The 17,417-nt window shown below is 33.0% G+C and overlaps 1 protein-coding gene across 4 annotated transcripts in view; it reads right to left on the bottom strand.

Annotated features, from left to right (window-relative positions):
* Positions 1–4,038: 4,038 nt before the first annotated feature.
* The window catches only part of LOC136976157 (protein GOLM2-like), a 30,570-nt gene continuing 17,191 nt past the window's right edge, over positions 4,039–17,417 (bottom strand). Inside the window, exons 3-7 of one of the 4 annotated variants that reach the window (XR_010880887.1) lie at positions 17,108–17,189; positions 16,995–17,029; positions 9,295–9,390; positions 4,274–4,345; positions 4,039–4,202 (exon numbers count right to left, since the gene is read on the bottom strand). Coding sequence is in view for 1 of the 4 variants with exons in the window: in XM_067271368.1 (XP_067127469.1) it covers positions 4,313–4,345; positions 9,311–9,390; positions 16,995–17,029; positions 17,108–17,189 (230 nt within the window). In the remaining 3 variants the exon portion in view is untranslated. Of the gene's footprint in view, positions 4,203–4,273; positions 4,346–9,294; positions 9,391–16,970; positions 17,030–17,107; positions 17,190–17,417 lie in introns of all 4 variants that reach the window. The other 3 variants (XM_067271368.1, XR_010880888.1, XR_010880889.1) reach the window with 3 other exon arrangements.

Genomic DNA, 17,417 nt, shown 5'->3' on the forward strand with positions numbered 1-17,417 from the left:
TGTGTTTTCTGTAGTTTTTAGTATTTATGACCTGATCCTGTATGGCGATCATGAATCCTTCCGTCTCCCCAAAGAGGAATCCCCGAGCTAACCAGCTGTTTGACGCAGTTTTGTCAACAAAATCCTGGGCCAGATCATAAGGATGCCTGCCATGGAGTGCCTTTCGAGCCCACGATTGCTTAATGGTGTCTATGCTTTTTATATGTTGTGTTGTGTTCATATGATGTGAGTGTAAGTTTAATGGTGTGTTATTCGAGTCTGCTAGAGTTACTGCTTTATGTAATTGTGATGTTTCTTGTTTTTTATAGAAAAACTCTCGCAGTGACTGTATTTGTTTGTAGTGAAGGTTAACTATGTCAATCAGGCCACGTCTGCCATCTTTACGTGGAAGGGTTAATCTTTCTGTGGCGGATTTAGGATGATGATGTTTATGTTTAGTAAGTGTTGTTCTTGTTTTCCTTTGGAGTTGCTCAAGATCTGTGTGAGTCCAATGTATAACTCCAAAAGAATATGTGAGTACTGGGATGACATATGTGTTTATTGCTTTAACTGTGTGTTTTGCATTTAACTGTGTTCTGAGAATAGCATTTAACCTACTTTGGTATTCTTTAATTAATCTTTGCTTTATTTGTGTATGTTCTGTTAGTTTGGCCTGTTGGAATCCTAAATACTTATAGAACTCGCCCTCTTCCATGGATTCAATAACGTCTCCATTTCCAAGTGCAAAATCTTCTTTCTTCAGGATTCCTTTTTCTATGTGAACTGTTTTGCATTTATCTAGGCCAAATTCCATTTGTATGTCCTTGGTGTATGAGTGTGTGATTTGTAGGAGTTGATAAAGTTGTTTTTGTGTGGATGCATAAAGTTTTATGTCATCCATGTACATGAGATGTGACAGTGTAAACTGTGTTGTTTTTTCATGTCTGATATTGTAACCATATTGCGTGTTGTTTAACATGTTGGATAATGGGTTCAGGGCTAAGCAGAACCAGAGAGGACTCAAGGAATCTCCTTGAAAAATTCCTCGCCTAATAAAAATTTGGTATGGTTTGTTTGTATGGAAGTGTTACTAACCCTGAGATGTAGTGTTGTTCTCCAGTGCTGCATAGTGTTTTGAAAGAATGCAATGAGTGATGGATGTATTTTGTACATATGTAGAATATGTAGCAGCCAACTGTGTGGAACACTGTCGAATGCTTTTCTGTAGTCTATATAAGCCATGTGTATGTTTCTGTGTTGTTTGTGTGCTTGCCGTAGAATGACTGAATCTATGAGTAACTGTTCTTTGCATCCCTTGTGATTTCTACGGCAACCTTTTTGTTGTTCTGTTAGAATGTCGTGTTCTTCAATATGTTTGTATATTTTGTTTGCGATACAGGATGTCAATAATTTGTACAGTGTAGGGAGACATGTAATTGGTCTGTATTGTGTGGGGTCTGTGGTATTGTTGTTTTTAGGTTTCATGTAGGTGATGCCCTGAGTAAGAAAATTTGGCATGTCCTGTGGATTGATGATAATGTGTGTTAGGTGTTTAGCTAGTTCCTGGTGCAGTGATGTAAACTTTTTGTACCAGAAATTGTGAATGTTGTCTACACCAGGTGTCTTCCAGTTGTGTGTTCTGTTGACAGTGTATTGGAAATCGTGTATGTTTATTTCAGCAAAGGGCATAGTTGGTATGTTGTGCAAGTTTCTGTTCTCCTCGATCCAGCCTGCATCAGCATTGTGCGTGACAGCACTGGACCAAAGAGAAGACCAATATGTTGTGAGTTCTTCTTCTGTTGGTGTGCCACTGTGCTGTGTATCAGTGTTTGCTTTGTTATTAATTTGTCTGTAAAAGAGTTTTTCATTGTTTGTAAATAATTTATTTTGTTGTTTTCGTAGTGTACATGTTTTGTAACGTTTGAGTCTACGTGCTTTGGCAGCAAGTTTTTGTTTTAGTGTATCAATGTATTCTGTAATGTGTGTGTTGTGATGTTCATGTTTTGTATGTGTTTTTATTTTCTTGAAAATGTTTTTGAGCTGTTTCCTTAATTTGGGTGTTATGTTGCTTTTAGTGTATTGTGTCAGCCTGCCTAATTGCTGTCTAATGTCATTTATTTGTATTTCTATTCTTCTCTGCCAGGCAGGCTTGTGATAGTATTGTGTTTTCTGTGTATTTGTCTGTGACTGTACTTTCAGTCCATGGTGTGTCACTACTGTGACTGCCCCAGCATAAACCAATGTATGAATGTCTGCGAGTGTAGAAATTGAATGAATGTAGTGTGGTATTAAGTGAGTGTTTACATAATTTAGTGTTTTTTCTACTTCCTTTGACATGTTTATTTTTGGTATTCGTGGTCGTTGTGTGGGATCTGTGCCTGTATATTTAGTGAGTGTTTCCTGAAATATAGGTGAGAGCGTATTAACTAAATCCATGTCTATGTTATCAGTGATGGATGAGGAAGTGTCTGTAGTATCATTAGTGGTACTTGTTGTGTGTGTGTTATTATCAATGCTTGTTGCTGGATTATCCTGACAGGTTACATGATCTTCATTAATGTTAGATGTTTCTGTCTGTTGATGTATTTGATCAGCAACCTGTTGTTTGATAAGTTCAAGTGTTGTTTGTGGAATAAGGTTGTTGTGTATAATTGTTCTTTTTTGATCAACAACCCTTTGTTCAGTGACAGTGAGGTGAGGATATTGTTGTGTGAATTTATGGTGTAGTTGTTGTCTGTATGCTGTCATGTTTGTTTCAAGTTTTGTGATTGTGTAGTAAGTACGGATGATAAACTCGTTCATTTCTACTGTCCATTTCATCCGTTGGCGTGGTTTTCCAGCCTTTGTGGTCTGTGGATGCATTGCCACAGAAACACCAAGGCTGGGTTGGTTCCTCACATCTGTTAAGGGCATTGCAGTAGCCATGCTTGGGCCGGTGCTGCTTTCGCCACCGGTAACCAGGGGAGACTGTGGCCTATTTTTTCGAACGTGAGCCTCTGCCTAACTCACGAACGCGGACCTTGTTAACCCAGGCGATGTCCGAGCCGGTATCACACTTTGATCTAGTTATCACTATAATAAATATCTCCACAGAATGTGGGTGTGGTCACTCTTAGCTTCATTTCTCCCCATAGACCTTACTGGCATGGGTGTCCCTACCAGGAGCTTATGCTCCAGCCTGCATTGCCCTATGGATCAGTAAAATTACTGGGCTCTCCCACCACGACCAGGTGGTGACCACGGGAGAGTTATTATTATTATTATTATTATTATTATTATTATTAGGCATTTACTATATATTATCTTAATTACTTATACTTTGTCGGATTTTTACTTTTTATTATATATTCTTGTATTCTTTATATTACTTTTTATTTTTATGTAATTATTTTTACTGTATAAATCGCAAATCTTTTATTAATTATTTATACTGTTTTTGTCTTTATTTGTTGTTTCATTTTAATTTGTCAGTTAACTGTTACTGGGGGGGGGGGCGAAAATCTTTTGTCCAATGGCATTTTTGTGTTTATGTAAAATAAATAAATAATTACGTAAGTTAAGGAAGTTTCGGAACAAAGGTAAGAACTGACTGTTTATGCAGATGGACTTCTAATGGTGCTAATTCTAATGCAAGTTGGAAAGCCTTGGCTGCACTTCTGCCAGGAATGAAATTCTCCTAATAATTCATTACAAGAAATATGATTGGCAATTTTAACTCGTTGGAAGCTCTAAATGCAATACTTGAAAGGGAAGTTGCTGCCGTGGTAATCTACAGGGAAGTCTTGGTTTTTATATGTAATCTCCCTAAAGGTGAAACTGAGGCCGAGCCGAATTCCTTTCCGTGGCCCGAGCCTTGAGTCCTGGTCCTCCATAAGAGAAAGGTAATGGGGAAAATCGGTGGGGCTTTTAAAGTGCAAACAATAAACTTTCTGTCCTGGTGACAGGCCTACAGAATAATGATGTAGAAATAAAAATATTTTACTAATTAAATACAAAATAACATGGAAAACTGGTTATAAGAAACGCCGGGTGAAAATAAATTAACATAGGAAACGCAGATAGACATCAGGTTCCACCTTTTATTACCGTTTTACTTCTTCTAATAACTAGAATGATGCCGCGTAACAAAAGTAACGCGAAAAAAGAGGATGGAATTCCGGCAGGGAAGAATGCCCCAGAAAGGAAAGGTGCCGTGGTGGGGACAGTGGGTGTCCCAGAATGGCCTGAAAATAAAAGGGGTAGTAAAATAATGGTGTTTGGGTGTAAAACGAAATTATGGTTTAAATAAACTCACCGGAAACAGAACGCTGGCAATCCTTCCACAAGTAGTTCTTCAGGCAGTCTGCGGTTGGCCAACGTCAGGATCCTGAAACAAAATCCAGGAGAAATGGTTTTATTTTCCTGCCCCATTTTTATTTATGTGCTTATTAATCGTATCTTTCACCCAAAATCTTTGGACTACCTTCTTCCCACCTCAAACAGCAACCAAAAACAGGTATTTTCAATAATTGTTTTGTTCCAGTAGTAAATTTCGGTCAAAGTATACCTAGGTAACCCCAATGGTGGCACTATGGCCACGCTTCTGACTGTTTGTGCTCTTGACTGATCTCCCGGAGGAAAGCCACCAGCAGGCCACCGTGTGCTAAATGTCACTAGTTATTGATCAAAAGAAAAAAAAGGAAACGTCTACTAAAAATATAGTTAATCTAATCTAACCTAACCTAACAGAAGTCCCACCACTGGGGTTACCTAGGTACACTTTAACCTAAATTTCTTCACCGCCCAAGTAGTAGAGTGGATTTCTCTAGACATTGTGTGGTGATGAGGCAATGGCAAATGATGTCATAATTGACACTAGGGTCTCAAAGGGTAGAAAAGCCCCTGAGGACAATAATATTAAGTATGAGGTTGTAGAGAAAGATTTTCATATATGTTAAGTCCTCACACCAGGAAGTTGTATCAGGCATGCTTGGTTTGTGGTGTCTTCCCTAACTGTTGGAAACAGAGAAAGGTGACAATTATATATACAGGTGGTAATAAAGATAAGGCTAACCGAGGTCATATAGGTCCCATTGCTGAGAAAAATATTTGAATGGATCATTAAAAACAGACTGGAGTCTGTAACATAAGGGTGTAATAATGAGTACTGGTATGATTTTAAAAAAGGGTGCTCAATGAAGGATGCATTATTGTCTCTGAGACGTTGTCAATAAGTCTCAGAAAATACGTTTTGGGTATATACTGATATAAAAAGTGCTTTTGATCAGCTATTATGACCTTCCAATCTAAGGGAGCTGGTATATAGTAAATGTCTGGGTGAATTATATAGCTTACCAAGGGACTATTTATCGTACAGAGAAGTGACATACTATGGGGTGACCAAAGGGTATACAAAAATGTAAATGGGGACTGTCCAGAGGAGTCGGTTCTTGGACCTTTGCTTTAGAATATGGTGTTTTAAATGAGAGTCAAATAGAGTATGTTGTCTATGTTGACAATTTGCTTTTTCAAGGGGTAATTCAAGGGGTGAGCTGCAGACTCATGGTGAAAAGTGGATGATGAGATTACAGAAATGGCTTGTGGGTAATAAATTAGAACTGTCTGTGGATAAGATGGCAATATTACTAAAAAATAGCTTGTCAGAAGAACAGTCGCCGAGAGTAAGGCTGAATAATAAAGTAGGCTAATGAAGGTATTCGACTCTGTAAAGTATTTTGGTATTGTTATTGGGCCTGTATGAGTATTACACCACATGTCAATTATATCAGAGAATGGTCTATTAAGATCTTTTGCATATTAAAGCAGAGTATAAGGAAAGAATGGGGTTCCAGTTTCATGACTCTTTGTATATTATAGAGTTTGTTTTTAAGTGTTTTCAATTATGGATGGCATAACCTTTTAAAGAGTCAAATTAGGAAGGGCCCAAAGAATGGCCTTATTGATTTTAACTAAGGCATTTAGTACTACATCTGCAGTAGTTCTTCAGGTGATAAGTGGGATTTTATCTATAGATTTAAAGTTAGATAAGTGGTACTGTAATGCTTTTGTAAGAAAAGCATGGTTTTTAAGTGTAATGGAGTGATGTTCGATGGCACAAGTAGTTCTGCCAAGAGTAAGAAAATATAGGTGTCAGAAAAGGTCAATAGTATATGGCAAGAGAGGTGGAACAGGTAATGTATAGGTTCTTCCCAGTGTTAACAAGGAGGTTGAAAGCAAAATGGGTACAACTCAACTTTTACTCCTCCCAGATACTGGGTGGTCATGGTAATTTTAGGAGTAAAAGATGTTCCACCTGGTTGATATGTGAGTGTGGTGCCATCGACACTCTCCAACATTGTGTTAGATTGTAGTTGTTTTAATAATGATAGAGGAGCTAAAACATTATAAACATAGACTCCTCTCAAAAGGTAAAGTTTGATGAGATCTGCTGCACCAATTTAGTGCACACTAGAAGAGTATACTGTATAATGATGCATTAAACGTTTTAAGTAGCATGTTTAGTGCAAGAATGGTTTTTAAGAATTGGTGTTTATTTATATTGGTTTTATGGTTTTATGGTTTTATAGGTGTATATTCAGTATATTGGTTTTAGGGTATTATAGATGTATTGTGTATAGTATGATGTAAGGTCTGTTTTTAAACCTAGATAAAATAGATATGTTTTATCATATGTACAGGTACTGTACTGTATATATATGTTTTTTATGTATACAGGGTTATGTATTGTATTTTTATATTATAGGTGTTTTATATAGTTATATATAGGTTTTAAGGTTTTTAAGATACAAGGTTATATGGTTTTTAATTTAGGTTAAGGTGCTTTTATAGTACACAAAGTTTTAAGAGTGTGTTTATATTATATAGGTTTTATGGTATACATATAGATTTTAATAGGTTTTGATCATTCCCCTCCTGCTTGGGGAAGGCACTATTAGGATGTCCATAAACATCCTGTAGGTATTTTAAGGTGTATGAAGATAGTGGTTCAATCAAATACAATGGACTTGTTGGTACACATATGCAGGTATAGCAAGGAGTGGTGGTGTGGGACCACCTGGACAGTATGACTGTATCTAGACATCATGTGGCAGGTACCTACTGACCATATTTCAATAATGTGGCAAAACTGAAACAGTATGGAAAAACTTGGCAACTCCTCCATATTATTGTATTGTTAACACAATGCCCTGGATCAGTAAACAAATAACCCTTACACTTGTCCTAGTTGATGGTCCCAAAATGTTTCCCTCATTCTGCCTTCTTCATCCACAGGTGTTGCCACTGTCATCATTAAAATTTTCCAGTAAATTCATTTCCTCTTTCTTTCCACACATTGTATACAAATAATTTTAGGTGGTTTTACTTTCCAGCTGTTGTGTTTACACTACATAATGAGAAAAAGTACTGGAATCATGTCAAAATTTGACCCTTCAAGTTTAATGTAAATCTCCTTGTTTAGAGACCTCTCCAACAAAAAAATTCTTCTGTGGATGTGTACGTGTGTTGTCATCTATTTCATTTAATATTTTGGAATAGAGTAAAGATTAATGGTCTATACAGATGAAGTGACAGGTTTCAGTCACTTCATGGTGTCACAGAGAAGCACTTCAGCACAATGTAAAAGAGGATCAAAAATGCCACAAGGTGAATGAAGAAATGACATATTTTCATTGTAACTGTGAATGCTGAAGAAGAAATGTTTACATTTCATTACTGTAACCTTGACACTTGCTATTCTACATAGCAGCACCCTCTTTGACTTCTACAATGTATCTATAGGCATCAAACAATATTTGTCAAACAATAAAAGAAATTCTTTGTAAACAATATCTAGTCAAATTAAGTGGCCTGGCAGTATGGCTGGTGAGAACATCTGTAGCAACAGAGTGGCACCACTTAGTAGCAGAATTTCACTTCTACCTGCCACTATGCTTGCTTCAATATGGCATATATAAATGGCTTGTAGGTGTTTGCATTAAATTATATTGAGAAAGAATGTTTGACACTTTGTGGAATGTCTTTATAGTACTAGAAAGTGGCTCATCTGTCTGGTCCCTAAGAAACAAAATTTGGCACAGTAGCTTGTGTATATGGGTCATTGATGCTATTAAATTTTGGTGGTTAAAAAGATCAAGGGTTGGGGAGTAGAGGAGATCATGTATTATATCTTGAGAGGGATCAGACTTAATGGAGATTTTACTGGTTATTAGCATTTAGAATTTTTTTTTATAAATCTCATCCCTACCCTCAAAATTAAGCTTTTTACCTTTTTATAATAAAATCTCAGAAGAGATGATGCCACACACAAATTTATTTATGACAATTAATGATACAAATGTTATTTTTAAATAAAATCTCTTAACAGCCAAGATAGTTACACAACTCATTGCTGGATTTTTCCTTTGGCTTGTTTTCATATTAAACTGGATGCTAAACTTTGTGGCTTAAATATGGTTTAATTAAATTTTTAACATTAGATTGCAGTCTGTGAAATCACAAAATATAAAATGTTGGAAAAATTTGATAAAGTGTAATTTCTTAACCCAGCCAGAAAATTATAGACTCAACTGATGCATACATCTGTTGATTATTATTTTTGTACTTAAATATGAAAAATGGAATTAATGAATAATGATATTTGAATTTCCAGAGATGCATACATCAACCACAGAGTGATGTTTCCCATGTCCCAAATTTTTACCTAAGTGGATTGACTGTTTAGGGTAGAATTTTAAGTGCATATATCCCTTAATGTATTTTATTGAATAGAATACATTTTAAGAGATTTTGTAATTTATACCCTTTCTGTAATATATAAATTGTTTCAAAACACAAATTTTAACAAAATGATGGTTAAGCTACAGTAATTTACAACTATAAATAAATACTGTAATAAAATACAGTAATCTATAACTATAATTTACTTAATTACAGTCTACAAATACCATCATCAGATTAATTAATGTTATGAAAAATTAATTCTGAAAATTACATCAGATTAAAATTATAACAAAGTTTATTAGCATTAAAGCAGAAAATTAGTAATGAAGCTTTTGTTAATTTCTTTTAAAATATTAATTGTTATAAAGCATGTATTAAGCAAAAAAATTCAAATGTTAAAACAAAAAAGACAAACTTCTACGTGGAAACGAATCTTAAGCCAGTGACAAAAGTGGACAAAATAATAAATGGAGTGTGCAAGCATAAATAAAATGCATAATAGAATATGAAAATAAGCAGTAAAATCATTTCCTAATGGGTTAAAAGCACAGGGAACAGAAGCAATAATGGAAGCGTGCTCTCTGTATCACCTACTTGACAATTTTCCTACCTCCAACTTTGGTTGTTGTTTATCATTCTGGCTTCCATCACTTGCAATAAATTTATTTGGAATGTTATTTTTTGTTTCTTCTGAAAGTAAAAATGTAATTTGGAATTTATGTAATAATTTAAATTATTATTAATTCATTAATTGATTTTAATTCACATAGTTTTTAGTAATAAAAGTTTCTACATGTTCTCTTAAATGTGGTGCAATAAATATTAAATGTGATCAAAAATAAAAATTGTTTTTCCTAAATTATGTTAAGACAATTTACTTACTTTGGCATTGAATCTTCAAAATTTTTATATTAAAAGCACCCTTCTAATATTTGAACATTTCTCCACTCAGAAAATCTCAAAAACATTATTGGAAAATTTAAAACTGATTTAATTAGCTATAGATCTAGTTTAATTTTGATAAAATACCACAAGGTTGTGACATGTATCTAAGTTACTGCAGAATTAACATAAATGAAATTTAGTATTTATCTAATAACATAACTGTATATTGATAAAAGTTTCTTGACAAGTTTGTAAATAATCTAAATACAGAGTAATTTGCTGTCACAAGTAAATACTTCAACTATTGACAAAAAATTAAAATTATCATCAAACAATGTGGAAATAGCACAATCTCTAGAAAATCATTAAAGATAAACTGAAATTATTTTCATTACATGTAACATATGCATTTGAAACATTGTAGAATGGAAATAAATGCCAATCTGTGCATTGTTAACAGAAAGGAAAAGAATACATATATTAATTGAAAGAATTTTAGATTGTCTGACTTAGAATAAATGCTGGGGATAAAATTACAGTTTGAGTATCAAATTAAAGCTCTTATCCTTTTTCAAATCTCTCTTCAGTGCATAATGCACTGAAGATAGATTTGAGAAAGGTGCAATGATTCATGCATTGCAAAGGTGTAATGTTAAGTCTACAGAAAAGCAAGTGACAAACACATTGGGTACCCAATGGCATCTAGTAATTTAGTTTTTTTTTTTTAACCGTTTCTGCTTTCTTTTGCTAATTTTTGACCTTTTGCATTATTTTTTTAACATTCTTAATTTTATTTTATTTAAATTTATTAGTCACTTATTTTTTCACAGATTTAATGCTTTAGACCACAAAGTTGTGACATGAAAAGTTTTAAATTACTTTCTTCTTATATGGTGAAGTTCATTTTCATTTATCAGATGCTCTCAATTCTCACATCATCATGATCATTCTCAAATAAAAAATCATTGTTGCTATCAATCACATTACCAACTTTCTCATCATTACCACTTTCATAAAAATTCTTCTCAATATTTTCTTCATTTTCATATATTTGAGAACTCATTTTCAAATTAATAGAGAATCCATCAAAGTTCAATCCATCAAAAGCAACATTAGAATGTGAAAAGGATGCAAGATAATAGATATGACAATTTTGGAACTGAATGAATGTTCAAAGAACTGTTTTCAACCAACCTCATCAATATGACATATGTTAGTGCATTAAAAAACAGTTTCTGCTAAAAATCAAATGAACTGAAACTGGAACAGAGTTCATCACAATACCAAAAACCATCCACTTTTCCAGCATTGTTTTAATTAGCACAAAAACATTTTTCGCTCACTTCATAAGCCTGCATCAGGTCTACACCTAAAATCAAACTTTTAATATTCTAAATTGAAATGTTAAATTGTTCCATGACATTTTTCATAAAATTTTAAAGATGGATCTTCCAGACTAAGTATGAGTGTACATTTGAGTTTACTGGATAATGATCTACTGATGGATCCTATATATATATATTAACTGTCAATCAAACCTTTCATCAGTAATTGGGATGGAATATACTCCTGGTGCTCTTTTAATATCAATATTGTCCTTGGTATTGCACAACAATTTATAAACCGTGGCATTTCTGCAAGAACATATGCAGGCATTTAAGTATACAGTAAGTCCTCTACTTACGAACTTAATCCGTTCGTAGCGGTCGTTCGCAAGTCGAAAAGTTCGTAACTCGAAAAGACAATGTTTGGCGCTAAAACTCAAATATAATGTTGTTTTTACAATAATGCAATGTTTAGGCTACTTGAATAATGTTGAATTAAGATTGTTAAAGAAAAGTATAAATTCAAATCAATCGCATGTACATTATTTATTAAAATTACTCATTTAAAACAACTACAAATGTACATATGTATGTACTGTAAACGTAAAACTTCAAAAATAAACTTGACTGTACATAAAAAATAACCAACTGCACTTTAATAGTAAACAAATGACACCACACATGATTGACACACGACTACAGTTCAAACTCAACTAACAAGGGAACTGTCAGAGTGTCATCTAATAGATTTTAATAAAATTTAGTTAATAATTACGTTAAAAGTATACAAACTCTATGACAAATTTCTAGTATTCACTAAAAGTGTTAATCAGAGTTATTAGCAATCAAATGTCGTACTATTTTATAGTACTTTAACACAAATATGCAAATTTTTAGAAGTGAAAGGGTCGCGGAGGAAGACGGCGATATTACATTTAGAATAAATTCTGGAATTTTCGAAAATGGGAGAAGAATTAATAAAATTTAGTTTAATTACGTTAAAAGTATACAAACTCTATATCAAATTTGTAATGTTTACTAAAAGTGTTAATCAGGATTAATAGCAATCAAATGTCGTACTATTTTATAGTAGTTTAACACAAATATGAAAATTTTTAGTAGCGAAAGGGTCACGGAGGAAGATACAGTAATACCTCGATTTTCGTTGACTTTGGTTTTCATCGATTTTTTGCAAAAAATTTGCCTCGGATTTCGTCGGCGTGCCACATGATCTCGTTGCTAATTTTGCAAAAACAAAGAGCGACCCACGCATTTTTCTGCTCACAAGTCCTTGTGGCAGTGTTTTTTGCTGTACGAGCATTACTCCGCGCGTCTAGCCAAACAATTCCATTGCTTCCATTCTTTTTAGTTCCATTGTGGGACCAAAGAAAGTTTCCAGAGCCAGTAGCCCTTCGAACAAGGCCAGGAACACGATCGAGTTGAAGAAAATCATTAAAAAATAAGTGACTGGCATTAAAATTGCTGAAATCGGTCGCATGTACCTGTACTGTACTTTTCAGGAAGTCATCATCCACAATAAGTTTCGTTGTGACGAAAAAGGAGGCTAATGTAGCGAAAGGCGTAAATGTGCTAATGAAACAGAGACCGCAAACAATTGAAGAGGCCGAACAGTTATTATTAATTTCGATCAATCAAAAACAGTTAGATGGTGATTCTGTTTCGGAGACCATTGTATTAGTTTTTTATACTCATTTTATGTCAATTCCTTAATTTTTTTAGTATTAAACACTACAAAAACAGAGGTATCACTGTATTACATTTACAGAGTAGAAGAAGAAATAACTCAAATAAATATTATAAAAGATTAGATATATATACTACTTTAACAATGAAATTTATTATAAATGTATTGATAGAATAAATATAAAGAAAACAATCGAAACGTAATAAATAAATACATTTTAATAGATATATTTAAAAGTTATTATATTCACAAATTATTAGATGGACAACTATTTACATGATATTTTTCAACAAAGCAAGATAAACAAAGAATCTGTTGGCATCGTGCACATTTAACAAATCGAAGATTTTCGCAATTACTCTCGACACAATTTAAACTGTCAGTGTTTAAAAAAGAAAAACAAACTTGTTTTACATTTAAGAATTGACACTTTTCATTTATGAGTCCAGAAGCGAACCATGCATGTTTAATCAAATTATTAAATATTGGCGCAGATAATTGATGATGAAGAATCGAATGTAATTTTATAATGCCATTTCTAGTTGTCCAAAACAATTTCATCGAAGAATCATTAGAGAATAATTGTATAGCATTTAAAATTTCTTTAGCTAAAAGTTTTAATTGTCTATGAAATCCGACATCTAAAGGTTGGCATATAGACGTACACTTTGGTGGAATAATTAATATTTCGCATGAATTTTGATTTGTAGATCTTTGAAATACTGTATTATAAATATTAATATTTGTTTGTCCACTCCACGAGTCAATTATTAATAAAGAGTTTTCTGTTATATTTGGAGATAATACGTCTTTTACATAGTTTGTAATAATTGCTGTAGATAATTTGCCAGATGAGCTAGCTGTAACAGTTACGTTTGGGGCATTGAACAGCGATGCTTGAACTCTACGTCCAAAGGTTCCATGAGCCTCTTGTAAGCAAATAAATACATTACCTACAACTTGTCCGTTAGCATTAATTAAATATTGAACAGTGTAGGAATGCGTTACTTTATTACTTGGAGAATGTGCAAATCCAATAGTGTTTTTTTCTCCTTTATATGAAAGTGTTCTTGGTGAAATCATTTCGTATGAAAAACCACACTGATCCGTATTGAATATGAAGTTACGTGAATAAGACGGCAATAAATTTTTTACTGTTGTTTGAAATTGCGCAGCTTTTACTAATATATCCTTTTCGTTCACTATTTCTGTTTTATTTACAAGTTTTGTAATATTTCGAGATACTAATCTATATTCTTTTTTAAATTTTGCAACCCAAGAATCACTAGCGGTAAACTTAATTGAACTATTCAGTTAAAGAAATTTCTGTAATGCCCATATTTTTAATTGATTTCCTTTAACAATTTTATAGCTGCCTCGAGCTTCGTCAAACATTTGTTTAGTATGTTCTTTAATGATTTTTAACGTTTCAATTCTATGCTTTCGAGATTTAAATTGTTTTTCCCATTTATATAAATCACTAAAACGTTTTAATTCTTTAGCTCCTTTCTGCTGTAATGTGTGTAATTTCCATTTTGGGTGTTTCTTATGCAAGTTAAGAATTTCTTCTTTTCGTTTTGTTGAGATTATATTCTTATCGAATTTTTCATCATCTGAATATCCCGATTCACAGTCAGTGTCTGCGTTATCAGTTTCTTTCTCTAGAAGCAGACATGTTATTTTATTATCTGAAATAGGCCTATCTATAATCAAATTATTATTTTCCATCTGACAAAACTCTTCGTCATCTCTACTTACATAACTACTTAAAATATCGCTAAATGCATTAAAAAGCAGTTTGACTACCTGTTTATCAACGTCTGAAATATTAGGCCTACAAATATTTTCTGTAGGCCAAACATTATCACATAAACGTTTAAATTCTGCTATAATGTTTTGAATATTTACATTTAATTCTCCCATTTTCGAAAACTAGAATTCATTCATAAATGTAATGGCGCCGTCTTCCTCCGCGACCTCTTCACTACTAAAAATTTGCATATTTGTGTTAACACTTTTAGTAAACATTACAAATTTAATATAGAGTTTGTATATTTTTAACGTAATTAAACTAAATTTTATTAAAATCTATTAGATGACACTCCGACAGTTCCCTTGTAAGAGCCTCTCACCTAACTCTCATGTTCACGTTAACCCGCCATCTGTCGGCTTCGTTCATAACTTTGAAAGTTCATAAGTCGAATGTTAGTAAGTAGAGGACTGCCTGTATTGCTATCTGCTTATAAGTTAAACTTAGCCTGGGATTGAAATCTATAATTAGGTTGGGATCAGATTGGTTAGGTGTCTGATTCTGTCACCCAGGTTGGTTGTTTCTTTTATTTAATTCAAAATTTTGAGCCAAGTTTTGTATTAGCTTTCTATTGTAACCTTGTGTAATTGAAATTTTCTCAAATGTATTTAAGTTCTTTCATGGTGCCTACTAAATCTGGACAGAGTGTACAGGGTCATCTGACCCATGCACTGAAAGCAGCTATTTTGTATGTGAAGAGGTTTCTGGAGCATACAGGGATACAAAAGGGTGAAAATCAGTTTTATAGTACCCATCAGTGGTAATACACCCATTCCTGGAAGTGATGTTTAAGTCCAGAAAATGTGCTCTGGAACTGCTAAATTGAGTATAACACTTTCATGCAGAAACGAGTTGTACCTATGGGCAGCCACCTTTCAGGAAACCTGTGTCAGTGGAGAGAGTGTGAGTAAAGGAAAATAAAATCACACTTGATCTCCTATAAGAGATTACACTTTACACTAGGTATGTTGACAATATTCTCAAATTGTGGATCTAAATAAAATATTGGTAAATCGCTAGAAGTATTCAATAATAACCCTTACAGCCTAATATTAAAGCTAGACCAAGTCAGCAATTTATTCTGTAAGATATTATGATATATAAGTTTTATTTTATTTACTATATGTCCTATTGTTCAAAATTCAAAAGATGGAATGTCCAGGCCATAAGTATGGCCTGGACATTCCATCTTTTAAATTTTATCATTTTAAATGTCATGGAACAATTTAACATTCCAATTTAGAACATTAAAAGTTTGAGTTTAGGTGTAGACCTGATGCTTGATTATGAAGTGAGCTGAAAACATTTGTCTGCTAAATAAAACATTACTAATAAAGTGTGAGAGGGTGGCTTTTAGTATTGTACTGTTTCTGCTAAATTACAGTCATGATGGGCATGGCATGTGCCTACTACAGATTGATGTAAACAGATACTAAACAAGCTCTTACAACATTGCAATTTTACTGTTGTAATAAAATTGTGAGGTCAAATCAATTTTAAGAACGTATCAGGGAATTCAGTATTAAGTTTTTGGAATTTATTTGACTGCAAGTGCAGAAATTCCAAACAAGAAAGTCAACTCAATAAGAATCTATTGTGTTCATTAAGACAAATTCAAATGTCAGCCTATAGTGCATTTCACATGTTCATTTTTTTGTGTTCATAATGAAGAAGGTCTGCTTAAGAGAAGGCAACTTTAATGAAGTTGCATATGTTTTTATACAAAGCCACAAAAACAATCTGTTGTGGAGTGGTGTTTGCATTAGAGAAGTGTCCACTAAGAGGTTTCATTGTATTCTGGTAGAAATGTAAAACTAGTTTTTAGAATGGTATCCACATGGGATCAAATGCCAAAGATGAGGTATGATGGAAGGACAAAATATGGAAAGAGGATGGCATAATTTGGAAAATCAAAACATTGGACAGGGAAAAATGGAAAAGATTAAAGAAGACTCTCATCCAGCAGTGGATTGACATTAGATAATGATGATAATTATGATTATATATACATATATACAATTTTAATAAACAACTTTTAGGTCCTATATATTTAGTCCTCCAGCCAGTGATAAAACAACTCCAAAACCTCTTCTGATGTAATTCAACAAATAAAACATCCACAAAGTCACATTATTAATCAATTAACAATGTGATTTTGTGAAAGTTCCAATTGCTAATTTGCATAAGAATATTAGTACTTTCTCAAATTAATCCACTGAAAACAAAGAAGTTAAAATTTCATTAGTCTGCAATTTTGACAACTAGATGGCCAATGCAGTTAAGGTATCAGCCTGCAATTAAGGAAGACTCAATCAAATCTGGATAATCAATCCTATGAATATTTCATGGAAAATCAGACCTTGGCCTTCATTACCCAGCTTGACCTATTGTGGGTCTAGCTGAATTCCTAATGATTATTATTAAAATGGCCCGTTGTGTTCATGGGTTTACATCACAAGTGAAAAAATTATGTTTGTAATCATTTAAATATACTGATGATATAAATAATTTGTTTATGAAAATAAGAGAAATCAAAGGAACTTACAAAAAACTAAGTTAAATAACTTACGATCACTGTTCTTTGATATTTCTTTATTCAATTTACTGAAAATAGCAAAATTTCATATTTTAATTAAATAATAAGATTTAACAAGATTTATACATTCTAAAATAAAATCATACTTAGAAGTGTTCATGCGTTCTTGTATGACAGTAATCTTCTCTTTATAGCCGGTATTTTCTGTTTCTAATTCTTTAATCTTAGCTTCAAATGAATAAAAAGTATCAATAATTACCTTTATATGTTAAATAATTATTTTATAGTAAAAATATTTATTTGAATGTTGAAAATTTCATAATGTAATTATTTTTTTCAGCAACGCAAACTAGAAGTTTAATTCTGAAATGTGCAAAACATTTTCAAAATCTATACAACACACATGATAACTTACACTTTTGAAGTACACAGACAAACAAATTTTGATAAAGATTT

This window comes from Centruroides vittatus, unplaced genomic scaffold, assembly GCF_030686945.1.
Source record: "Centruroides vittatus isolate TY-2023 unplaced genomic scaffold, ASM3068694v2 contig_397, whole genome shotgun sequence".
NCBI classification, from domain to species: Eukaryota; Metazoa; Arthropoda; class Arachnida; order Scorpiones; family Buthidae; genus Centruroides; species Centruroides vittatus.